Source organism: Rhinolophus sinicus, linkage group LG03 (assembly GCF_036562045.2).
Source record: "Rhinolophus sinicus isolate RSC01 linkage group LG03, ASM3656204v1, whole genome shotgun sequence".
NCBI classification, from domain to species: domain Eukaryota; kingdom Metazoa; phylum Chordata; class Mammalia; order Chiroptera; family Rhinolophidae; genus Rhinolophus; species Rhinolophus sinicus.
In genome coordinates this window covers 72,791,955-72,814,549 of record NC_133753.1, presented here as the reverse complement: position 1 = coordinate 72,814,549, position 22,595 = coordinate 72,791,955, and the positions used below count along the sequence as shown (strand labels likewise).

Sequence of the window (22,595 nt, the reverse complement as noted above, 5' to 3'; positions counted from 1 at the left end):
AGTGACCTGCTCTCAAGTGACAGCTGTCATCTCCCTGTGATCCCCGCTACCTTTTTCTCCCAACAAATCAGAGATGGATTCTTTTTTCAGTAAAATTTTATTTTAAAACCTTAGTGACGACCTAAGAAGAAAAGATAAAGTGCTTGGCTATCGGGTTGGGACAGGAGGGGAAGGTTCCCCTGAGTTCAAACCATTTGGACTTTCCCAGTTCACTTCCTCAGAGATAAAAAAGGGTATATCTCAAAAAAAAAAACAAAACAAAAAACCCCCACAAAAGATAAAAGTCATGCTTGAGTTCTCCACCTGTCAGACATCATGAGGAGTTCAAGGACATAACCATCACAGACAACCACGAAGAATTATCACCGAGGGAGGCAGCTCAATAATAGTGTGGAAAACGAGTCTTTCAAGGAAAACTGGAGGAACAGAGCGGAGAGGAGGAAGGTGGGTCCCCTAGGCTTTGCAACAGGGACAGAATGGCTGCCTCGTCCTCTGGGGTCTCCTGCAGTAAATGTCGGGCAAAGGCCTGCTCCATCTGTGCCAGAAGAAGGGGGGAGAGGCATCATGAATACCGCAGGGGCAGCGCCTCCCCCTGCCCTGGGAAGGCCCCTTCTCCTCCTGGAACCCCGTCACCTACATAGGTAGCTATTCTTCCCCTGCTGAACTCACCTGCACTGTGATAAGACTCTGTAGGGTATGGCTGGGGCCAGGGGTCTCCTCCCAGAAATTCAGTGTCACCTGAAACTTGGGTGGGGGGCCCAGGCCCTGGAAGTACCTGGCCAAGTCTGAAAGAGAAAGGGTCAAGGGTTAGAAGAAAGGAAAGAGAAGGGAGAGGGCCACAGGCAGGGAGGGAATAGGAAGGGTCCCTTAACGGAGAAAGAGAAGTGGCACTGGGGCCACAGGGAGACCAAGGCCAGAGCAGAAGCTGCAGGATCCCAAGGCTGCTGACTTATGCCAGAAATGCTGGGAATTAGAGGCTGCTCACCGACGTGCGGTTGGAAAAGGCACTCCTTCTGCGAGTAAGAACTACTTAGAGGCATTGCACAACCTGGCATGATCTGCTGGGCGAGTTTAGAGGCCTCCCAGCAGCAGCCCTGGCTGCTAACACAGCTGTGCTCACACTTTGGTTGCATGCTCACACCTCCCTATGCTAGAGCACCATGACCCCGGGAACACATGCCTTGAGTTTCCTGCACTCCTAGCTCCCCACTCCCAAGGTTAGATTTAGAGCTGAATGAAGGCAGGAAGCAGAATGCACAGCTTGGATTGGAGAGGGGCGATCTATGTGAGGGGACGCGCAGAGTGTGGTAGGGCCAGGGTGTGTGACATACGCCAGCTCTCCCGAATGTGTGGATGGTGCGCGTGCCAGTGTGCGTAGGAGAGGGCTGCAAGGCGCACCTTCCCACGACTACCGTGCGTGTCAAGGTGATGGTGCTCGCCGAGCTGCGAGCCTCCTGTGCTGGGCTCTGCCAGAGCCTCATCTTCCACAGCCGGGATGGCGGGAGGAGGGCTCAGCACAGGACCCCGCAGGATGCGCACACAGCAAGTGTCGGGTGCCGTGCATGGGCTGTGATGGTGGCTCTGTTGGAGGGAGCACAGGGTAGGGGCAGGGCCTGGGGACTAAGAGGTGGGGGTAAGGGCTCGGGCGCTGGGCTGCAGCAGCCTCACCTCTGCAGAAGTAGGTGGTTCTGAAAAGCTCCACACACTCGTTGCTGGGCAGCAGATGTGGGCCTGGACCAGGCGGGGTCTGGGGTGCGCTCCAGGATACGGGGATGGGGCACAGGCGCTGCACAAAGAGACCTCGGGCGTTGCTGGCCACCAGGACACCTCTCTCGAGCTGGCTCAGCAGGCGCTGGGTGGGCTCTTGCGGGCCGGGCTTGGGAAACACCACCTGCTCCATGCCACACTGGGAGCCCGAGGGCTCAGCCACCAGGCGGCAGTCCAGGCTCTGCACCTGGGCCTCACCCACCACGTGTCCACTGTAGATGAACGTGAGCAGCAGCGAGTAGTCTGCAGACAGAGAACGACCAACTGTACCAGTGCCTCTCCCAGGGGTCCACCTGGTCAGCACGGGGCTCTGGGGAAACAAAGAGGGGCTCCTTGCAACTCCAACGCCTCGTTTTGCTGCTGAAGAACAAGAGGCCCAGAGAGGGAAACAGAGCGAGGGCTGGGGAGGAGAAGGCAGGCGGCACAGAGTGGGGCTGCGGCTGTACCTTCTGGGGTTGGAGAAGACGCCCTCCTTCTTATCCTCACTGCCCCCACACTCACCAGCCATGGGGCCCCCTGTCAGACTTTCCTGTAACTCAGGAGAGTAGCTAATACACAGATTCACACTGAGGTCTCCAGGCTTTATGCCCAGGGTCTTACAGTTTACAAGAAGGTCCAAGAGATTGGGCCTTTTCTTAACCCCCAGAAATCAATGTCTCAAAGCAGATTTCCAGGAAACAGAGTGCCCAGGGAGTGTTTCTGAGAAGCAAGGTGTTTGGAGCCTGGAGTCTGGCCAGGTGCACTGTCTGGGTAAGCTAAGCACAGGCTGCTGCAAGCCCTGACAGATTAGATCACGTGTGCATTAGCCACAGGAAGGTGACCTGTAGGGAGAGGGAGCAGGGAGAAGCCAGACACGTTCAGTACCTGAGTCTGGAGGGGGCAGCCGCTCCAGGGAGGCCTGATTTTCTTGGAAAGGGGCCTCAGTTGTGTTAGCACCTGGGAGGGAGGAGAGGCACGTCATGCAGAATGGCACTGGGGAGTCCAAGGACCAGAGGGTGTGTGTGACACAGGGGATGACGAGAGGCAGGGAGGCAGTACCTTCCTGAGGCTCAGAGCTGCTGCTGCTGCTGCTTTTGCTGCTGCTCTCCAAGTTTGAATGGCCTGCGCCCCCATGGGCCCCCACCTCCTCCTGCAGACATAGTGTCTATCGTTGGCCCCCTCTCCCCCTAGTTACTGTCCTGCCTCAGGCCCACCCAGTTCCCTCCCCAGCTCTTACGGTTTTGAGTGGGTCCTGGAGCAAGGAGGGGCTGAGTATACAGTTCTTCGTGGTACCCTCATACTCCGCCCTCTCGGGGGACACAGAGCTGTGCTGTCTCTTTGATGGTGATTTCTGGGTTCCTGCTGGAGCTGTGGAATATTGTTGAGGGGGAGAGGATGGTCAGAGCCATCAGTGGGGACAGTGGGAGAGATGAGAGGCTGCGAAAGGGTGGGCAGGACTGAGCAGGGGAACCTGGGTAGCAGGTCCCAAGGACAAGGTAGAACTCTGACCAAGGGGCCTGAGGGAGTCCCCCCAACCTCCCACGACGCTCCTCTCCGTCCTTCTTCCCCAGTCTGCTGATTCTAGAGCGGTGGGCCAGGGGACACTCACCAGGGAGGGTTCCTGGTGGCAGCAGCCGATACACCTTATAGGGCTCAGCCCCATCCCGATGGCCGTTCTCAGGAACCTCCTCAAACTCAGGACTTTTGTTGAGAGCACAGCGCAGACGAGTCTTCCAGATAGCGGGGCCTTCTGTGTCCCCCTCCTTGTACTTTCCCTTAAATATCGCCCAGGCCTAGGACACAGGCAATGAAGAGAGGCAGCATGTTAGAGACCCCAGCTGCTCCCCCACCAGGGTCCGCTTCAAGAATACGCAGCGTGAACACTCGCACAGAAAGGCCTGTGCTGGGTTTATGCTCAGTTGTTGCCATCTTGAAATCCTTAATAATTTTTGCATTTCCATGTTGCACTTGGCTCTGCTAATTATGTCATTGGTTCTCCTCTCTAATCTCCCTTTTACCTGAAAGCCAGGCAGATACAACCCCTTGAACACCCGTGTTGACTCCATCCCTCGCTTGGAGAGAGGGGCCAGTTCCCAGGTCCCTTCACCTTGAAGAAGGCGGCATCCTGGTCCTCCCGGAAGTCCTGCTTGCCGGCATGCTTCCAGGGAATCCTGAACATGGTCTTAGCTTCATCTTCCCAGCACACCCCTGAGAACTGCCCGCTGTCCACTTGCTCCACCACCCAGTTGCGGAGCTTTCGGGTGCAGCGTGCCCTGCCTGATGCCATCCTGGGGATAAGAACAGAAGGCAGAATCAGTAGGACCAACCCTTTGGGAGGGAACATCTGCTGAGGCCCTGGCCATTTGGGTTGTAGTCTGGCAAGGGTCCCTGGAGAACCCATCCGTCTTTTATCTCTAGACATATCTCAAAATTCCCTGAGACCAAATAGCTTTGGTTCTGCCATCACTGGCAATTAAAAAAATTATATGTTGTTTTTAAGACCCCAAGCTGTGACATCTAGAAGGAAACCTTAGGCGTTGGTCTTTTAAGACTTTTCTGGACTCTATTGTTCGGAAGAATTTCGTTGGTGTTCTGTTCCTGGTGAGAGGTCATCTAGATCGCCAAGCATTTGCAGACTGCTTAGAGGATGCACCACCAACACTCTGCACCCACCACACCACAACCTCTCCTCCCACCCTCACCTGTCCCCTCTGCTTGCCCTAGAGGTTAGGGGGGCATGGGCGGAGCCGCAGCATAAGTGGGCAGGACCAGAGGCAAGCAAGCAAACAACGGACCAAGTGGACGGGGGTAAACAGCCTTCTTCCCTGAACCATGGGGCAGCAGGTTCTCCTGGCCTTTGCCTGCAGTTTGGGACACAGCCCCTGGTCAGTCTCTCACTCAGGTCAGTCTCTCACTCAGGCCAAACCTCCTGCTTCCAGGCTCACAGGCCTTCTGTCTCTTCCTGTTTAGCAGAGGGGCCCCCAGGAGCACTCCCTCCCTCCCACCTCTCCAATCCCGCTAGGCCTTCTAGTCCTAGACCCAGGTTGCCGCCAATTCTTGGCTCATCTTACCTGAGCTGCTGTGCGGGCTGTCCCAGGGCCGGGATGTCCCAGGGCCGAGCTGACCTCAGCTCAGCTCCCGGCTAGGCAGCTTCCTGGTAACTCCACCCTGTTTCTACAGTCCCCACCCTAAGTTTCAGTTCTCCTCCTGGGAGGTCCTTTTCCCAGAAATCACGTGGTCCGAGTTGCAGGGCAACGATGGCCACTAGGTGGAAGCAGCATCTGAGAATCTCACTGTTGAAAGCAGACGCAGGAGGAACCCTCCCAGCTGAGGCTCATTCCCCTTCCTCCCTCAGACACTCGTTCCTGGTATTCGACCACCTGTGACACTGCTGCTTCCCCAGGGAGGCCACAGAATTCTGCAGTCTGGCCCCAGGGCCTCTGGATAGCTCTGTACTACCTGTGCATCTATGTTCCCCCTCGGTGCCTGCTTGGAGCCTGTTTGGTGACTTCAAACGTCAGCTCAATTCAATGAAGGGAAGAAGGGAGGCAGGGAAGGAGGACGTCAGCCTAGGCCAAGCGGGCAGGGAGGGCCTCCCTTAGCCATCCATGGTGTCAACTCCTTCCTCGGCCTATGAGTCTAGGGTCAGGCAGTAGGCTGTAGGGGGCCCTTTTAGGAAAGCTCTGTTCACCCCCCTTTCCATGGTGCCCCCAGATGGTAGGGCCAGGAAGAAGGACCAAGAAGCCTGGGCAAGGAGATGCTTCTTTATTGGTGCTGGAGCTGTTCTTGCAGGAGTCAGGCCATGCGACCCTCATTGGGACCCTCTCCCTCAGCTACTTCCTCCTGCGGGGGATACTCTGTCCCAAGGGCACCTCTTCCATCAGCTTCTGCAGAAGGAGAGAAGATGATGACCCTGGAAGCCTGGAGCTCAGATACCGGCTGGCTAGGGGGCTCAGAACATAGGGCCAGAGGCGAGACTGGCAGGAGGCTTCACCTGTAACAAGCGGGTGTGGTAGGTGGGGGCGTCCTCCCCAGCCAGCGGCTGGGGGTGTACGTGCAGGTAGCGCTTGGTAGCCGTCTCCAGCTCCTCCACCTCATACAGGGTGGCTGGGTCCAGTGAGTGGGCATTGATGAGGCTTACAAGATACTCTTTGTAGTGTGCCCTGGAGAGATGAGAGGGAGGGATAGTCGTTCTTCTGTTCGGCCAGTGTTAACTGAGTGTGCCCAGCGCCGTGCTAGGCCCTGGCATACTTGGATGAATAAGACTGATAATCCTTGCCTGCTGCACATGTAGGCACTGCCAACCCGTGCACATTGCTTGCTGCTACCTATCCAGGTCCTTGCCCAGAGGGCACCTCCCTCTTACTTCTTGCAGGACCCACTGCTCCCAGAGACCCACTTTACCACCTGGGCACGCCCTCAGCACTCCTGTCCTTCTCCCCAAAACCATGCCCCCTGCCTGGCACTCACTGGCAGAGGCCCGCATAGCCAGCTGGAGTCTCCTTGCCACAAGCTTCATCCCGGAGTCCATTGGGAACCTCCTTCTGCTCCATCACTCGGCAGCCACCTATGGGTAAGGGCAGGAAAGGGCCCTTTGTTGGGAGGAGGCCACTGACCACCAGGCCCCAGGAGAACTGGGACGGAGGCGTGGGAGGTGGCATCCAGGGAGGGGCCGAAGCACAGAAGCCCCTGCTCTAACAGTGGTAGTGGTGGGGGGAACTTAGAGATGGCCCTGTATTATAGCAGACCAGCTCTGATCCAAAGGCAGCGACCTTGCTGTCCCTGCTTTTATCCAAGCTGGCTTTTGGCCCATAATCACATACTCCCTGAAACAGCTCTTTTGTGATTTAGCGCTTGCATAGTTAACTTATTCTGTGAAGGTCTTACTCTATCTAGATGGTAAGAAATGGAGTACATTAGAACCATATGTGCCATCTCTCTGTTGCCCTCATGGAACCTAAGGCGGCAACTAGCAAGTCTCATTAAATACTCATTGAGTTAACTAATGAATCATTAGCCTTTGGGAATGGAAGAAGAAAATTAGTATTGAGTGCCAGGTACTTTAATGTGGCCTCATGTAAAATAGCTTAGCTGCAAGGTGGCTATTACCCCCATTTTACAAAGGGAGAAACAAGGCTCGGGGAGGTTAACTTGCCAACGGGCACACAACACGTCAACATAGGATGGGCCTTGAGCTCAGGTCTGAGCCCAGACCCAAGCCTTTCCTTTACCAACTGCACAGTGGGCGCCCAGCCACCCTCTCCCCTTCTCCAACGCTTGCCCTGACACTCACCTCCAGGGACTGTCCGGGCCCCCGCTGGGGGCTCTGTGTTGAACATGACGTTATTGTCCTGAGGAGGGGCAGAGGGATGGGCGTTACATTCTCCTTGATGCCAGCCCTTAGAGCCTTTCCCTTCTTATCACCCTGGGCCCTGCCTCCTCTCCTTGGCAACCTACAAACCCAGCCAGGCTGGCCATGCCTGACCTGTAGCAGCTTTTGAAGCCGGAGAGCAGTCCAGTCCCGCAGGTAGAAGAGGCAGTCTCGGGGGTGGTGGCCATGTAGGGACTTTTTCACTCTGCAGTTCGGGTCTGGACATTTCTGGCAGAAACCCAGATGGGAGAGGGAAGTTGGAGACTGTTGGGGTCCTGGCCTCTCAGGAACCCCTGTGTGAGGGGTGTAGGGGTGGGGGCAGATAGAGACACTGGAGGGTCTGGAGCAAGCAGAGGGGGAGAGGGGACAGACAGAGGTCATTACACCCCACCGGCCTCCTTTCTCTTCCCCTGGGCCGCTTCTCAGTGGCTTCTGCCCCTCAAACCCAATGGCAGCCCCCCATCCTTTTATCCTTTCCATCCCCATTCTCTGGGCTCACATTCTTGGCGTAAAAGGCATTATAGCATCCACTGCAGAACTGGTGGCGGCACTGGGTGCAATGAAAGTGCATGCAGCCTCCTCGGGCCAGTGCGTACGAGAATTTGCACTTGGGGCAATCTGCAAGGGACAGCAGGTCAGGGCTGGGGCTGCCACTGCTCCTCAAGGCCCTCAGGAAGAGAGCTGCTGGCAACGATAGCTCACTGGGCAAACAGGCCTAGTGGGGCAGCCTTACCAATGCCATTTTCCTGAAGATACATTGCCAGGCCCTGGGCCTGGTATTCTGGGTCATTGGTGCGTTTCCAGTTCTGGAAATCCTCGCAGCTCCGGCCTCGGTGCTGCTCCTCCCACTGCCGGAAGGAGAGCAATCGTCACATGGAAGCTCCATCCCTGGCCCTTCTTGCTGACGCCTCCATTCTTATCTAGTGACCCCTGGCTTAGTTTACGGCACTGCCATCCAACATTTGCTCAAATCCAAAACTGAGGGGCCACCCTTGGTTCTGTCATTTCCTTATACCACCACATACTCACCAGCACACCTTGTCTCCAACACACAAGCCTCGCTAACATAGTACCAACATCTATTTTCAACCCTGTCCCCTTTCTCTTTGTCCCTACTGTGACCATCTTATCCTGGGCCAGGTCAGGTCTTGCTTCAGTTACTAGTCTCTCTGCCTCCACTAAGGCTCCCCTACGGTCCACCCTCCACCTTGCAGCCAAAGTGCCTTTGAAAGTGTAAGTCAGGCAGCTTTAACAGGATTGGGAGTGTCCTAGTTTTGAGGTTTGGTACTAGGGTTTCAGGTGTTTATTTTATTATTATGTTTCATAATATAGATGTGATTGTTTGGTATAAAATATTAAACTTTTAAAAAGGTAAATGAGATCATATCACCCCTCGCTTAGTCTTAGAATGAAAGGCAAACACCTTCTTCACTTGGTCTTAAGGTCTCCCCTGAGCTGGCAGCGAGCTCCTCGCCAACCGCCTACTACTCTTACCCTTGCTCTGGAGGCTCCAGCCACATAACACTTTACTCTGACTTTGGCCATTCCATGCTTTGTTCTTTCTGTCCCCAATACGCTGCATAGTTGACTTCTTCTTAACTTTCAGGCCTGAGCTTAAACTAAACCATTTTAGAGAAGACTTGTCTGACCTCTCTGTCCTAAGTAGGCCCATTCCTTTATTCCTCATCTCAGACTTCTATTTGTTTTCTTCACAGAACTTATGCCCATGTATAATTATGTTCTCTCTCCCTCCCTGGCTTCCTTTTCTTTCTTCCTTCTCTCCCTCCCGTACACCTACCCGTCCCTCCTCCTTTACATTTCACCCAGCCTTCCTCCTTTGCCCTTGCTCCCCATTCATCCTCCCTCCCACCGTCTCTCCCTCCCGTCCTCCTTCCCCCGTCCTTCCTTCCTCCTTCCATCTCTCCCTCCCTCCCTGACTAGTCTGTAAGAACTTGAGTCCAGAGCTCATGTCTGTTCTGTTGTCCAACACACCCAGAGTCTAACACAGTACCTGCCAGCAGCTCAGCAAGCATTTCTGGAAGGGTGGATGTGCCTCACCTGGCGCTTACAACGTACACAGAAGGTCTGGTGACACTGGGGACATGTTGCTTCCAGCTGCTCACGCTCATATATGAAGCCAAAGGAGCACTGTGGGTGCAAGAGCATAGCTATTTGAGGCCTGGCACCCAACCCCCCCAACCCCTGCACCTCCAGTAAGCTCCTCTGGGCAGGCCACTTACCTGGGCACACCACAAGAACTTGGGGTCCCGCATGAGCACACCCTCAGTTAGCTTCTTGTGGAACAGGGCATAGGCATCTGGCTCTAGGCTCTCTCGAAGCTGGGGACAGAATGCAGAAGTGGAGGGTGGGCAGGGTTCTTGTTCAAAGCCCAGGGTGCCCTAAGACCCAGAGATTGCAGTACCTGGATGTCAAGAGTGGAGAAGTAGCTGAGCAACTGTGTGTCGTCGGTGAGGTCGGGGCGGCCACAGGCGGGGCACACCATGTCTGTGATGTGCTTCTCCTTCAGGGCGATGGTAAAGTGCTGGCGGAAGCAGTCAGGACAGATGGTACACTCACAGGAAGTCAGGGCCTGCATCTACAGGGTGAGCAGGGAGAGGAGGGGGTCAGGAGCCACAGCTGCCAGCCTGGGGAAAGGGCAATAGCCAGGTATTCATGAGAAACCAGGGTCTAGTTAACAACTGGGCAGGGGTAGCAACCTCAAATGCCAACAAGTGCCAGGCAGGCAACCTCAATGTCTAAATACTGTCAGGTGAAGGAAAACAGACAATGGTGAGAACTAAGGTAAAAGGAAGAATGCCCCCTAAAGGCATTCATACTCAATTAAAAGCAAACACACATATAACATCCTTAAAATGATAAAACATAGAGATGGAGAACAGACCAGTGGTTGCCAGGTGATGGGAGGAAAGGAAGAAGTTGTATATATACAACTATAAAGGGGTAGCACGAGGGGTTTCTTTGTGGGTGTGTATATCTTGATTGTGGTAGTGGTTACATGAATCTCTACATGGGATAAAATTGTGTAGAATTCCCCCCGACTCCCCCCAACACACATCCATGCAAAAAACGAACAAGGTCTGCCTTCTAGCTAACATTGTACCCATGTCTATTTCTTGGTCTTGATACTGTACTATAATTATATAGGAAGTCACCATGGGGAGAAGGTGGGTGAAAAGCACATAGGACTCTATAGTAGTTTTGCAACTTCCTGTGACTCTACAATTGTTTTAAAATAAGAGTATAAACAAAACGGAACAAAAAAAGATACAGAGCCAGCCTAACTCAACTGGACTGTATTTGGCCAAAGAACTGCCACTTCTGACCTCGAGTAAATGGGGCTCAGGAATAAGAGAGGCCTGCTCCTACCAACTGGAGATTTGACGAGGACATTAAAGAATTACTGTTAATTTTTCGGTTGTGACAATGGTATTTGTGGCTATGTTTTCAAAGAGTCTTAGAGATACACACTGAAATATCAGCAGATAAACCACATGATGCCTGAGATTTGCTTCAAAACACTCCTGTGTGTGTGGAGGGGAAATAAAGATTGGCCATACATTTATAATATATATTATATAATAATAATAATTATATATAATAATATAATTGCTGAAGCTTGGTGATGAATACATGGTGAGGGTGGAGGAGGGAATGTGTTATACAGTTTTCTCTTCCATGGTATGTTTGAAATTTTCCATAAGAGAACATTAAAAAATGGAGGTGGGGGAAGGTGGCCTATTCCTGCCCTCCTCTTCCCAGAAGCCTTCAAGAGCACGTGGGCAACTGGAGAGCAAAAGACAGGACCAGAGATGGGGGATGGGTGGAGTAGGGGTCCAAAGGCACGAGAGTTATTCTAAGGCCAGGTTCAGGGGAGAGGGGCTTACTCGGTTGCGGGGCAGCACCCAGCCGCACACGGCACACTCCTGGGCAAGCAAGCGGCGCAAGAAGGCCCGGTCTTGGCTCTGCCTCACAGCTTCCACCACGTCCCCCAACTCATAGTTCCTGGGTGTCTCCTGCAGCAGTGACAGTGCCAGCTCTGCCCGGCCCCAGCTGGGGAGTGCGTAGACTGCCAAAAGTCGTCTAACCAGGCTCTGCAATGTGATTTAGGCGGAGAGGGCAGAAGTGGCTGTCAGACCCAAAGCTCCTTCTCCTCAGCCTTCCCTCTGCCCCTCTACATGGCTCATCACCTCCTCCCAGCACCTGCTTATCTGGCCCGTCCCAGGAAATGGTGGGCTCAGGGCCACTGTCCCAGAGGCGCTGATGGAAGGGCTCCAGGCGCTGGCGCTGTAGCTCAGTCAGGGCCCGTGCCACGTCACCTCCGTGTTGGAACAATGCTTGAAGAGACCCCTCCTCAGGCCCAAAGCCCAGGGACCGGAGTTCCTGCACCTATGAGTTGGGAATGGAGAAAAGGAATGAAGAGGGAAAAAGCAGGCAAAGGAGAGAGAATGAGAGACTTTGAGACCCACAACCCTCCCCCCTGTCCCTCCAGCACAGCTGGTACCTTCCTCCGCCGGGTCCTTACACACTCCTCCACAGCTTCGTCAAGATTGCCATGACGATCCAGCCAGGCTTTCCGGGCCTCCTGACAGGAAAAGGCCCCAAGCCCCGGGGCCTGCTGTCCAGCTAGCTCAGCCACCATCTCCAGCACGTAGGGCAGCTCTGACCGCAACCACTGCAAGGGCACCTCGGTGCCAGAGTACTGCAGAGCTGAGAAGACCTCCTCTGGACAGGCGCCTGCGGCTTCCCCTTCCTAAGGCACAGTCCCACCCAGAGGGCCTATCAGGAAGGGTGTCCTTCATCCACCATCAGCCTGAACCAAAATGCTGACAGTGGTTGAGCTCAGATTATGATCTTGTGAGCAGAGCACATGATACCTGCCATATGGGAAGTGTTCAATAAAAGGCGGCTGTGGCTAACAATGACCAGTTTTATAAGAATTCACATGAATCACCTGCAGCCTCTCCCTTCCCCCACCAGCTCAGCCCCACCTCATCCCAGGCCCAAATCTTTACCCGGATCTTGATCACTAGCTGAAGACCTTCTTCCCGCATCTTGTCTTGGCGCTGCTTCTCAGGGTCCCCACAGGAACTGGTCAGGGGGGCACTGAGACATCGTGGAGGCCTTGGCTCAGGGAGTCGCTCTTCCAAAGAGCTGGCCTGGGGCCGGGGGGTGTGCTTTACTGGGAGGGGGCTGCTGGTCCGGTTGCACATAGCACACACCCAGCCAGGGCCCGAGTTGCAGAAGGTACAGTGAATACAGTACCAGACTGGAGTCTGGGCAGAGGAGAGCAAAGTATCCCCCTGCTGAGAAGGCAGAAAGAATTATCCCATTGAAAGCTGGCTGAGGCTCAAGATGGAAATATAGAGAACTGGGGGGGAAGACATGGGGAAACCAAAGGAAAACGGGATGAGGAAATAGAGAATGGCTTATGGTAACAGGTGCAAATAAAGAGACGGAAAGGCTAGGAATAGGTTACCTGGAGGGGCTGCAGGCAAATGCCAGCATCTTGAGAATCCACCACCAGGCTAGGAGGCTGAGCCAGCCGAGGTCGTTCACATACGGCACACAGCACAGCCGCCGCCTCATTCTCAAAGGTGCAGCTCTGGCAGGCCCAGCGACCCCGTGCAAGCTCAGGTTCTAGGCCCCCAGCTCCTTGGGGACCCTCGATCCCCAGCCCCAACCCCTTACAGCCTCTGGGCCGATCACAGCCCACACAGAGCACTGCCCAAGATTCATTTAGTATGGCACAGGCAGCGCAGTGCCAGGGCAGACGGGCACTTGCAGAATCAGGAGAAGAAAGAGAGCTGTCTCCCAGGGCCAGCAGGGAGGTTGACTGGGGCCGTGGTGGAGCTGAAGCAGGTAAGCTGTAATGCGAAAGTCGACATGGACTACTGAGGGGGGCCCTGGTGCCTGGGTCCCTCACCCCAGGCATCCCTCATTCCTGCATGATGACATAAGGCTCTGGCCTTTGTACGTTTTGTCTGCAACTCTCCTATACCCACAGCCTGTTCAACATGTAAATGACAGCTTAAAGTTCACATCTTGCTGGCAGATATCCCTAACATAGGGACTGACCCACACTAGGTGCTTAAAATATTGCCAATGGATTGAGCTGATCCTTCAGACTAGGTTGCATCCTCCTACTACCTATTTGCACACCATAATACTCTATGTTGTTGCGACTGCTACTTGCTTGATACATGTCTGTGATCTCTAGGAGGGCAGTAACTGGCTGCTTGCCTTCTTTATAAAACAGTCTTTATCACAGAATGCGGCACATAGTAGATACTCAAATAACTAAGTTCTGTCAATTTCACTCCCTCCCAGAAGGGAAGGCCTCTCACCTGGGGGTCAAGTGGGTGGCCTGGGGGGCCCAGGGCAAGGTCTGGCGGAGGTGATGGGCACGGGATGGGTGCCCATGGAACAGGCGATCACAAGCTGGACACAAGGCCTGTTTACAGGCTGAGCAGTGCAGTGTACCTGGGGTAGACCCACAGAAGAAGCAGGGACCAGGAGTGGAGCCTGGGGAATAGGAGAGAAACAGAACATCTATCTGAAAAAGACCAGGTTACAATTGAATGTGCTGTGGAGGGGGACAAATCATAGACTACTTTTCAACATATCTGGACTCAAGGAAACTATTTTAATCTCTTTAAAAAAAAAAAAATAGAAAGGCAGATAACCAGGAAGCTAGACAGATGAGGGCCCCAAATTTCCATCAATATGGTCTACTAACACTCCCTCCCCCAACACAGGACCAACAATACCTGAGGCAGAGGGTGTGGTGAGGGGACCAGGAGCAATCTCTCTCAGTACAGGGGCAAACTCAGAGAGCTGGAACATCTGAGGAAAAAGGGCAGGGAATAGGCAAGGGTTTGGGGAGCCCCCATGCCCTGCCCCTTTGTTCATCAGGCCTCAAAGCCCCATTCCTACCTTTACTGCATCATCTTCAACCTTGTCTTCCAGCAGCTCCTCCAGTGCTTGTGGTCTTGGGTGGGTATTCTGCAAACGAGATAAGAGTTCTCAACCTCCAGTCCTGGAATGAGGCCTTCTCTCTAAGCCCAGGTGCCCCAGCATTCACAGGGAGTATAGTAAGGGGAGCTCCCAGGTTGCTGTGCGGACTATGCCCATGGCTCAGCAGCATGGGAGTCCCCAGACTGGCTTTGGAGTTAGGCTGAGCCTCCCAGCCCTGGTGCTTAAGTCCTCAGGACTAGCGCTATCTCACCTGTAACAGTAGAGTGAGCTCTGTCCGAAGTAACAGTACTTCCAGTGTGACTGTAGCAACTTGGTGCGCATCTGGATCTTCTTGCCCCTCAGGGAAGCTCAACCCATCAGGCTGCTCCTCTGTGTAGCCGTACAACCGCAGAACATCGCGGCCCCACTGCCACACAGTCACAGAGAGTCATCACCCAGCAGGGCCCCTTCCCAATAGGGCTGAACCCCTCCACATTCGGCACAGCCTCAGGCCCTTTCTACCCAACCCCCAGCGCAGGCCAAGTTCCCTTCTCCCATAACGGTCCCCAGGGACTTCACCTGCACAGCATCCACCGTAGTTCGAAAGACCGGGTTATTAAACTTGACCCCGCGCCAGTACCGGGGCCTCTGAGGGCTGAGGAGGTTGCGGCCATATTTCTCCAGGATGTTCAGGGCCGTGGACAGGGTGTTGAGGTAGTTTCGGGGCTGGAAGCAGTCAGAGAGCAGAGCGCTGTAAGCCCCATCCCAGGCTCAGATCCTCAGTCTCCCTCCCCAGCCGGACCGGGTCTAACCTCCCCGTGAGCGTTACAGCGGACCAGGCGTGCGGCGTCCAGCTGCAGGTAGCGGGCAGCTGGAGGCAGAGAAGTGACCAGCAGCGGCCAGAGCTGCTCCACGGAAAACGCCTGCCCAGAATCCCTCCTCAGGGCGCTCGCCAGCTCCTCGCGGGCCGCCAGGAAGGCCTGCTTCTCATCCTCCCCCGGCATCCCGAGACAGGAGTCAGCCCCAGTCCCGCGGCCCGCCGGGACACCGCACAGGCTGCGCTCCGCCCGAGCGGCGCCGCTCCTGCCTGGTATCTGGCTTCACGGCCCGACCCAGTCCGCGTAGCCTTCCCGGGTCACTCAGGCCACGGTCACTTTTCAGCGCCCGGCCCCCCGCCAGGGTTAACCGGGAACAGGAAGTACTAGGAAAGAGGGCGGGACTGCGACCCAGTTTCAGGGGAAGAGGAGGGGTCTAAAGTAAAGGAAGGCGGGATCAGGGAATTTGGGGGCGTGACCAAGAAGGGAGGCCTGGTTCCAGCCAATGAGAAGGGTAAATGGTCCCTGGTTCCTCCCCTAGAGCCTCACGGCCTTAACCCTGTTCTAGAGCTCTTCCCCGCCTTCCTCCAGGCTGATTCCGCTCTTTTATGAATTGCCAAAGGAGCGGGGTTAATTTATTTCCCTTTAAAGCCTTCCTCTCTATCTAGACCAGTAGACCGGAGAAGTACCACTCTGCTGGGGACTCGACTCTGGCCGGCCTGAGCCCGGCTCAAGCGAACTTCTCCAGTGGGTCTTGAAGGCAAGGCGCCCTCCGGGAGGAAGCCCCGCGCCTACTCCCTTTCATACTCTCCTACTCAGCCCCAGGCCTTCATTTCTACTACTTCTCCCACCGCTCTGATCTCCAGCCCCCTCCTCACAGTCGAGCCTCCCAGGGAGAGCCCCAGCATTCAACACCCCCTTTCCCACTCTCCACCCCTCTAACCCCAGTCCCGGACCTCCCCCGGACTCCCTCGCCTCTCCCTGTAAGCCCCGCCCTTCTCTGGAAGGACTGCTCCAGTTCTGGGTCCGCGGTCCCACCCGTCCTGGCCCCTCCCTCAGACAGCCCCTGGGCTTGTGACCGATCGGCACCGCCTCTTCTAGTCTCAACTGGCCGAGAATGGCTGAGGGGCTCCCTACGGTTTGCGGCTGGCCAGGGGGAGGGGGAAAAGAAGGAAAGGGGTGGGGTTAAGGGGGGCGGGCCTGGATGTGGGGAGTGAAAGCGAAAGCCCAGGCGGCGAACCGGGAGACTGAAGAGCTAGCAACTGAAGCAGCATGGCTAAGCCTTGTGGGGTGCGCCCGAGCGGGGAAGCCCGCAAACAGGTAATGGAGACCGGAGGCCAGGAGGGGTCCAGGGAGCCCTCCTGGATGGAGGCCAAGCTGGGTGCTCCAGGGGTCCACAGCCGTACCAAAGAGCTCCCCCAACCTCCCTCTTCAGTGCTTTCACTTCTGCTCTGGGGATTCCCAGATTCCTGCCCTCTGACCAGTATCTGCACTGAGCATGGACTTCCAGAGAAATCTGGCTTGTGGGAAAGGCCTGAGCCAAGTTAGAGGGCATCCCATTGGGGGGTGGGATCTTACTCTTGACAACTGAGACCCTTAACCAACATCCGGATACTGTTCTCTGTTCAGGTGGATGTCTTCCGGCAAAATCTTTTCCAGGAGGTAAGTCTTCTGGATTCAAGCGATTTGACCCAGAATTTTAAACCGATACTTGAGGGTCACAGCCTCTCAGAGTGACCCCCAAACCCACCCTAGACCTGAGCCCTACTTCCCTTATCAAGACTTCATCCAAGATAAGCTCCTAATTATTTATCTCTACCCTTAATTTGACTCCTCTTAATAGTCTCCCCACTTCTGCCACTTTTCTCCCCTCTTTTGGTGTTGAGGGAAAGAAACACTGTGACCCCAAAGCAGGAATACCACAGTCCTGACCTTGGTTGTGTCACTTCCTAGCTTGAGCAAATCCTTTCACTTTTCAGGGCTTCAGTTTTCTCATTTGTAGGTCTTAGATTCAATGATTTCCAAGGACCCTTCCAGTCCCACTTTCAGGCATCTCATTAAATGTCTTCTGTGATTTCCCACCTTCACCATGTAACCCGCAGGCTGAAGAATTCCTCTACAGATTCTTGCCACAGAAAATCAAATACCTGAGTCAGCTCTTGCAAGTGAGTAGTGTGGGCTCCTCTTGCCCCATCCCACGGCCTCTTTCCTTTCCACTCACCCTCTCTAGCTAACAACTGGGCTCAGCATGCAGAGAACATTTGTGAGTGGTTGTGAGTGGTGGACTGGGAATGTTAGGATGGTGTGTGGCCTGAGCCTAGGTTGGGAGGCAGACGGTGGGTGGGATGTGTTCAGGGAAGGCTGGGCATCCCCTGACAGTAAGCTCTGTGCAGGAGGACTCCTTCAATGTGGCTGACCTGACCTCTCTCCGGGCCCCACTGGACATCCCTATTCCAGACCCCCCACCCAAGGATGATGAGGTGAGGCACTCAGGGTGTAGGGCTCATACTATATAAACCCAGTGGAGATGATCGCTTTTCAACCTTCATGACTTTTTCTGAAGCTACCTTCCCCCTTTTTACCTTAGATGGAAACAGATAAGCAGGAGAAGAAAGAAGGTAAGAGAGGAAGGGATGGCCAGGGGAAGGGAAATGGCACAGTGACTACTTAATGAAAAAGGAGCCTAAGTCCCCTCTTTTCTATAGTCCCTAAATGCGGCTTTCTTCCTGGGAATGAGAAGGTCCTGGCCCTACTTTCCCTGGTTAAGCCAGAAGTCTGGACTCTCAAAGAAAAATGCATTCTGGTAAGCCTGGGAACTGGGAGAAATAGAATGAGAAGACAAACCAGGCCAGACCCTGGTATTCTTCAGAGATGCAAGTCCTTCATTCAGGAACCTATTCCTGAAATAGGAAGATTCCTTCTGTGCCTTGCGTTTAGATACCTTTGGTTCTGCTGCACCTCTGATACCACAGTGGTATCCCTGAGATCAGAGACTCTGATATACCCACCTCCATGATCTCAGAACTCACTGCTATACCAGGCACACAGTGCAGGTGCTATGCAAGTGAGTTGGTTTAAGAGTTTAGGCTCTAGAGGGAGACTGCTTGGAATCAAATCATGACTTTATCACTTACCTAGTCGATTACCTTAAATAAGTAACTTAGACATTCTGTGATTCAGTTTTTTCATCTGTTAAGCGGGTATAATAAAAAGATACATGTTGAAAAGTTGCTGTGAAGATTAAATGAGATGTATAATACATAGCACAGTGCCTGGTACATAATAAATGCTCAGTTAAATATGTCGTATTAGGAAGTAGTGGAAATAGGAAGAACCCAGCAAGTTTGTTGAATGATTCCTACATGATACCTCTTAACATAGGTGATCACATGGATCCAGCACCTGATCCCCAAGATTGAGGATGGAAATGACTTTGGGGTGGCAATCCAGGTAAGAGAAGGGTATATAAGTATATTAAATGGTGAGAGACTTGGGGAGTGGGGCATAGGCACTAGATATAATAGAGGAGGAAGGAGATGGTGAATGAAGGATGGAAGAGATGAAGTGTTTTCTTTGCCTCCCATCTCTTTTGTCACAACAGGAGAAGGTGCTGGAGAGGGTGAATGCAGTCAAGACCAAAGTAGAAGCCTTCCAGACAACAATTTCCAAGTGAGGGCAGCTGGAGGGCCAGCACAAGGGGGCTGTGGGGACATTTCTTTGGGACTCCCAAAGCTGGGCAGTCCCATCAGGATGATAGAGGGCTTTGGGAAGGGTCTGAGGGAGACTATGAACCCCCATTCCTGTGGTTACTCCCCTTGTTTCCGGCAGGTACTTCTCAGAACGCGGGGATGCTGTGGCCAAGGCCTCTAAGGAGACCCATGTAGTGAGTGATTGTCCAACAGCCTTTCACCTGATGCTGGCTGGGGGTGGGGTGAGGAAAGGGGAATAGAGGTTCTCTTTGTCTTGTTTATGACCTTCCCAATGTGGGGAATATTAAGCCAAAAGCATTGCCTAGGAAAACTGATTTGGGCTTCAAAAACCTTAACACCTTTCTCTGTTTTGTCCTGTGTGAATCCCATTTCTTGATGCTGAGAAGGGCTCATGTTCCAGTTACCTATTCCCTGTGTGAGAAAACCAGACTGTCCTAACCTTCAATGGGGCTGACTCACCTTTGCTTTCCACATCCCAGATGGATTACCGGGCCCTAGTGCATGAGCGAGATGAGGCAGCCTATGGGGAGCTGAGGGCCATGGTGTTGGACCTGAGGGCCTTCTATGTGAGTGTGGGGTAAGCCTCTAAGGGAGGTGGACAAGAGGGGCAGAGGAAAGACCAAGAACCTGATTGCTGCCCTTCTGGCGTTCTTCCAGGCTGAGCTTTATCATATCATCAGCAACAACATGGAGAAAATTGTCAACCCAAAGGGTGAAGAGAAGCCATCTATGTACTGAGCCCAGGGCTAGGAGGGAAATAAATGTCCTATATTATATGTGGATTACCTCTGGTGTGTGTCATTCATTCAAAAAGCATTTACTGAGTGCTGCCTATGTCCAGACACTGTGAATGTGAATGTGGTGCCAGGAAGACAAAGATGAATTAGATGTCCATCCTGTTCTTAAGAAGTCATCCTAAAGAATAGGGTGGAAACTGTTACATGCCATAATAACCATGAAGATAACCTTTATTTGGGAATTTCACAAGAGTTTTTCCATCTGGGGATCTCGTGAGTGCTTCCTGGAAGATATGGCATTTGGGCAGAGCCCTTATTGGAATAATCAGGCTTTGAACAGACCAGGGGAAAGTTCTGTGGCTGAGGTCAGGGAATGAAGAAAGGGACAACCTTTCATCACCTGATCAGCTCAGAGCAAGCCTGGAGGGGCAATGAGCTTTCACTGGAAGAATTATGGGTGAATGATCGGACTCTTTCTCAAGGCCTGGGAGGGGAAAAAAAGCTCCCAAGGCATGATGATGAATGAAATTACACCACAGGACATTATGGGAAGGGTGGGTCTGTACATTTCTTTTTTTTTTTTTTTGGTCCTTTTTTCCCCTTCAGCCAATTGCTGTCTTTATTTCTGCAGATATTACATTAAACAAGGCCATGGCTCATTACTAAGTGTTAGAGCCGGTCTAGAGTACAAATCCACTCCTTCAATAGTAGCGAGGCAACCCGCCTGGTGCCCGAGTTTGAAGATCCACTGCTCCAGGACACCAGACTTCGGGCGCCGGCTCCACCCTGTAGTCTCTGCCGGGCCTTTGGGCGCGGGCGGCACAGGTAACAGAAGAAGCCATCCTACAATCAAGAGCCGAAATCGGGTATCCTAGCCAATCAGCGGGCATACAGTTTTCTTTACAGTTGTGGGTTATTTCCAGTACGCTGGAGACAAAGGCGGGACAAGATTTGGACGCGGCCGGTGATAGGACGAAATGAGAACATCTAAGCCTATCAAAGGGCACCATGTGGGCGGGACTCCAGAAGCAAGTCCTGCTTAGATTAGAGCAGCGTACTCTGGGTCCCCGAGACAAGCCTGTATTTGCGGCCGCCCTCTGGGGGCGGGCGGAGGTGGAGCTGGGTGCCGCAGCATGCAATCGGGACCGCCTGCGACCGGGCCTGGTGGGGGCCGGACTCGAGCCGAGGTCGCCTGGAACCGGCGGGCTGCCTTCGAGCAGTGTTAGCGTCACTACAGAACCTAAGTGAGAGGGCACGGGCAGGGCCAGGTAGGGCGCAAGGGCGCTGGAGGAAGCTTCGCAGACGTGAGCGGGAGTCCCGCTCGCCATGGGGGAGGTGGAGATCTCGGCCAGAGCCTACGTGAAAATGTGCCTGCACGCAGCTCGGTATCCGCATGCCGCGGTCAACGGGCTGTTGCTGGCGCCGGCGTCGGGAGAATGCCTGTGCCTCACCGACTGTGTGCCCCTGTTCCACAGCCACCTGGCCCTGTCTGTCATGCTGGAGGTCGCCCTCAACCAGGTGCCGCCGCTGGACGCTCATCAACCTCCGCGAAACCCCCTAACGCCCCTAGCCCAAGCCCATCCCTGGCCTCCTGGCTGCAGTGCATACCCACAGGGCGGGCGGCACTATTTAGTTTACTGATGGCCCCTTTCCCACGGCAGGTGGATGTGTGGGGCGCGCAGGCCGGTCTGGTAGTGGCTGGGTACTACCACGCCAATGCAGCTCTGAACGACCAGAGGTAAGTGGGGTAGCGAGACGCAGAAGGCCAAGGGTTATTGGGTGAGGGTGGCTGGCGGGTCAAGAGAACTCCTCTTGGTCATTCCTTCCATCTTTCCTTAATGAAACGCTTAGGAGCAGGGACTGCACACCAGGCACAAGACTAGGTACTGAAGTGAGGAAATATAAATATAAAAATGCTCTGGCGGTGGGGAGGACACCTGTGTATCAATAAGAAAAGGCTGACATCTCCTTTAGCTGAAGTGCCTCTCACCTGCTGAAAACACTGGTTGGAAGCCCAACCAGCAAAAGGAAATTTCTTTATATGCATGTAGAAAAAATTATCTACTTACATAATAACCATGTATCTAGATCAAATTATACATACTGTTTTGTAATTTGTTTTTCCCTCATTTAATAAATATCTGATATCTTTCCATCTCTACACCAAGATCTACTTTGCCCTAAAGCTATATAGTGTGACTAAGGATGTACCATTATTTATGCCTTATATTAAACACTGAGGTTGTTTCCAAATTTTTATTTTAGACACTGTCCTATTACTACAATAACTTTATATAGTGGAATTTCTTGGTCAGCATATGTATAATATGAATTTGGATGGTTATGCCAAATTACCCTCCAAGAAGACTACCTTTGATTTCCACTCTTACCAGCAGTGGCTGAGCACCTGTTTCCCACAGCACTCAAGCATCAAGCAGTTGTGCATGAAGCATCAAGCAGGCCTGACCCCCCTTCCCTGGCCCAGGTCCGCCACAGGAGAGGCAATCACTGCACCCATGTCTGAGACCTGGGAGGCGCAGCTCAGATGGATGGGGTCTGCTCACAGTCCACTCCTCATGCCTCTGATCTTCCCTCTACACAGCCCTGGGCCCCTGGCCTTGAAAATTGCTGGGCGGATTGCAGAATTCTTCCCTGATGCAGTACTTATTATGGTGAGGCTTGGGTTTGGAGGAGGGGGTTGGAAAGAAAGTAGGAAAGGGGATCCTTGAAGCCCTCACCTGCCCTTCCTTGCCACGCAGTTGGACAATCAGAAACTGGTGCCTCAGTCTCATGTACCCCCAGTCATCGTCCTGGAGAACCATGGTGCCCGTTGGGTCCCCAAGGACAAGAACCTGTGAGTGCCCCACTCCGTCTCTCCCTGGAAACCCAGGACACCTGGGCCTCCTGTTCTTGGTCCTGCCCAAAGGGTCATTCTCTAGACCTAACTTCTGTCATGTGTCTGGCCCTTCTATCTGATGAGTTAGACCTTCATGCGGGTTGTTATTTCAGAGTGATGTGGAGGGACTGGGAAGAGTCACGGCAGATGGTGGGAGCACTACTGGAAGGCCGGGCCTACCAGCACCTTGTGGACTTTGACTGCCATCTTGATGACATCCGGCAGGACTGGACCAACCAGCAGCTCAATACTCGAATCACCCAGTGGGTTGGTCCCTCCAACGGAAATGTTTGAGCCAGGGCCGGGGTACATGTGTCAAGATCCAATAAAGAGACTTGAGCTGAT

The 22,595-nt window shown here is 53.6% G+C and overlaps 4 protein-coding genes across 28 annotated transcripts; 2 read left to right on the top strand and 2 right to left on the bottom strand.

Moving 5' to 3' along the window:
• Positions 1–78: 78 nt before the first annotated feature.
• IRF9 (interferon regulatory factor 9) lies at positions 79–5,359 on the bottom strand. 4 transcript variants are annotated; one of them, XR_012494803.1, is made up of 10 exons: positions 4,818–5,359; positions 3,854–4,034; positions 3,356–3,539; positions 2,984–3,114; positions 2,806–2,896; positions 2,632–2,703; positions 1,669–2,010; positions 1,399–1,581; positions 670–785; positions 79–535 (listed from the first exon to the last, which is right to left on the bottom strand). XR_012494803.1 is itself a non-coding variant. In XM_074328061.1 (9 exons), the coding sequence occupies exons 2-9, from the start codon at positions 3,937–3,939 to the stop codon at positions 407–409; spliced, it is 1,218 nt and encodes a 405-aa protein (XP_074184162.1). In that variant the 5' UTR covers positions 3,940–4,034; positions 4,818–5,359; the 3' UTR covers positions 79–406. The 4 variants fall into 4 exon arrangements, 3 of the variants coding, with proteins under 3 accessions (XP_074184162.1, XP_019569947.2, XP_074184161.1); XM_074328061.1 differs by lacking the exon at positions 1,399–1,581 and having other exon boundaries at positions 1,669–2,077; XM_019714388.2 differs by lacking the exon at positions 1,399–1,581.
• Positions 5,360–5,496: 137 nt separating this feature from the next.
• Positions 5,497–15,438, bottom strand: RNF31 (ring finger protein 31). 2 transcript variants are annotated; one of them, XM_019714374.2, is made up of 21 exons: positions 14,905–15,438; positions 14,672–14,818; positions 14,364–14,519; positions 14,072–14,140; positions 13,906–13,981; positions 13,483–13,660; positions 12,615–13,002; positions 12,151–12,441; positions 11,640–11,888; positions 11,339–11,524; positions 11,023–11,229; positions 9,540–9,713; positions 9,358–9,456; positions 9,176–9,265; positions 7,851–7,965; positions 7,617–7,735; positions 7,232–7,345; positions 7,040–7,097; positions 6,217–6,313; positions 5,741–5,909; positions 5,497–5,633 (listed from the first exon to the last, which is right to left on the bottom strand). In XM_019714374.2, the coding sequence occupies exons 1-21, from the start codon at positions 15,094–15,096 to the stop codon at positions 5,580–5,582; spliced, it is 3,228 nt and encodes a 1,075-aa protein (XP_019569933.1). In that variant the 5' UTR covers positions 15,097–15,438; the 3' UTR covers positions 5,497–5,579. The 2 variants fall into 2 exon arrangements, with proteins under 2 accessions (XP_019569933.1, XP_019569935.1); XM_019714376.2 differs by lacking the exons at positions 5,497–5,633; positions 5,741–5,909; positions 6,217–6,313; positions 7,040–7,097 and having other exon boundaries at positions 7,322–7,457.
• Positions 15,439–15,491: 53 nt separating this feature from the next.
• On the top strand, positions 15,492–19,399 carry PSME2 (proteasome activator subunit 2). Of its 2 annotated transcripts, none has more exons than XM_019714389.2 (11): positions 15,492–16,227; positions 16,537–16,569; positions 17,010–17,072; positions 17,301–17,387; positions 17,495–17,525; positions 17,613–17,710; positions 18,289–18,357; positions 18,509–18,576; positions 18,736–18,790; positions 19,097–19,183; positions 19,275–19,399. In XM_019714389.2, exons 1-11 carry the CDS (start codon positions 16,180–16,182, stop codon positions 19,353–19,355), a joined length of 720 nt encoding a protein of 239 aa, XP_019569948.1. In that variant the 5' UTR covers positions 15,492–16,179; the 3' UTR covers positions 19,356–19,399. The 2 variants fall into 2 exon arrangements, 1 of the variants encoding a protein (XP_019569948.1); XR_012494804.1 differs by having other exon boundaries at positions 16,082–16,227; positions 19,004–19,183.
• Positions 19,400–20,396: 997 nt separating this feature from the next.
• On the top strand, positions 20,397–22,594 carry EMC9 (ER membrane protein complex subunit 9). 20 transcript variants are annotated; one of them, XM_019714452.2, is made up of 6 exons: positions 20,397–20,598; positions 20,830–20,872; positions 21,016–21,092; positions 21,840–22,026; positions 22,114–22,208; positions 22,364–22,594. In XM_019714452.2, the coding sequence occupies exons 2-6, from the start codon at positions 20,849–20,851 to the stop codon at positions 22,542–22,544; spliced, it is 564 nt and encodes a 187-aa protein (XP_019570011.2). In that variant the 5' UTR covers positions 20,397–20,598; positions 20,830–20,848; the 3' UTR covers positions 22,545–22,594. The 20 variants fall into 20 exon arrangements, with proteins under 20 accessions (XP_019570011.2, XP_019570017.2, XP_074184171.1 ...); XM_019714458.2 differs by having other exon boundaries at positions 20,456–20,622; XM_074328070.1 differs by adding an exon at positions 21,775–21,839 and having other exon boundaries at positions 20,456–20,872; positions 21,957–22,026.
• Position 22,595: the final 1 nt, after the last annotated feature.

What these genes read in the sequence shown, in the direction of transcription:
- IRF9 (XM_019714388.2), bottom strand. Translation starts at nt 4,033, where the DNA reads ATGGCATCAGGCAGGGCACGCTGCACCCGAAAGCTCCGCAACTGGGTG. An exon ending in CAGCTCTGAGCCTCAGGAAG is followed by an intron (nt 2,704 to 2,805) that starts GTACTGCCTCCC and finishes CCTCCCTCCCAG; the next exon opens with GTGCTAACACAACTGAGGCC. An exon ending in AACCACCTACTTCTGCAGAG is followed by an intron (nt 786 to 1,668) that starts GTGAGGCTGCTG and finishes TTTCTCTTTCAG; the next exon opens with ACTTGGCCAGGTACTTCCAG.
- RNF31 (XM_019714374.2), bottom strand. Translation starts at nt 15,096, where the DNA reads ATGCCGGGGGAGGATGAGAAGCAGGCCTTCCTGGCGGCCCGCGAGGAG. An exon ending in CACCACACCCTCTGCCTCAG is followed by an intron (nt 13,661 to 13,905) that starts GTATTGTTGGTC and finishes CCTATTCCCCAG; the next exon opens with GCTCCACTCCTGGTCCCTGC. An exon ending in GGCCCGGACAGTCCCTGGAG is followed by an intron (nt 6,314 to 7,039) that starts GTGAGTGTCAGG and finishes CCTTACCCATAG; the next exon opens with GTGGCTGCCGAGTGATGGAG.
- PSME2 (XM_019714389.2), top strand. Translation starts at nt 16,180, where the DNA reads ATGGCTAAGCCTTGTGGGGTGCGCCCGAGCGGGGAAGCCCGCAAACAG. An exon ending in TCAAAGAAAAATGCATTCTG is followed by an intron (nt 17,711 to 18,288) that starts GTAAGCCTGGGA and finishes CTCTTAACATAG; the next exon opens with GTGATCACATGGATCCAGCA. An exon ending in CCTCTAAGGAGACCCATGTA is followed by an intron (nt 18,791 to 19,096) that starts GTGAGTGATTGT and finishes TCCACATCCCAG; the next exon opens with ATGGATTACCGGGCCCTAGT.
- EMC9 (XM_019714453.2), top strand. Translation starts at nt 20,791, where the DNA reads ATGCCTGTGCCTCACCGACTGTGTGCCCCTGTTCCACAGCCACCTGGC. An exon ending in CTGATGCAGTACTTATTATG is followed by an intron (nt 22,027 to 22,113) that starts GTGAGGCTTGGG and finishes CTTGCCACGCAG; the next exon opens with TTGGACAATCAGAAACTGGT. An exon ending in GTCCCCAAGGACAAGAACCT is followed by an intron (nt 22,209 to 22,363) that starts GTGAGTGCCCCA and finishes TTGTTATTTCAG; the next exon opens with AGTGATGTGGAGGGACTGGG.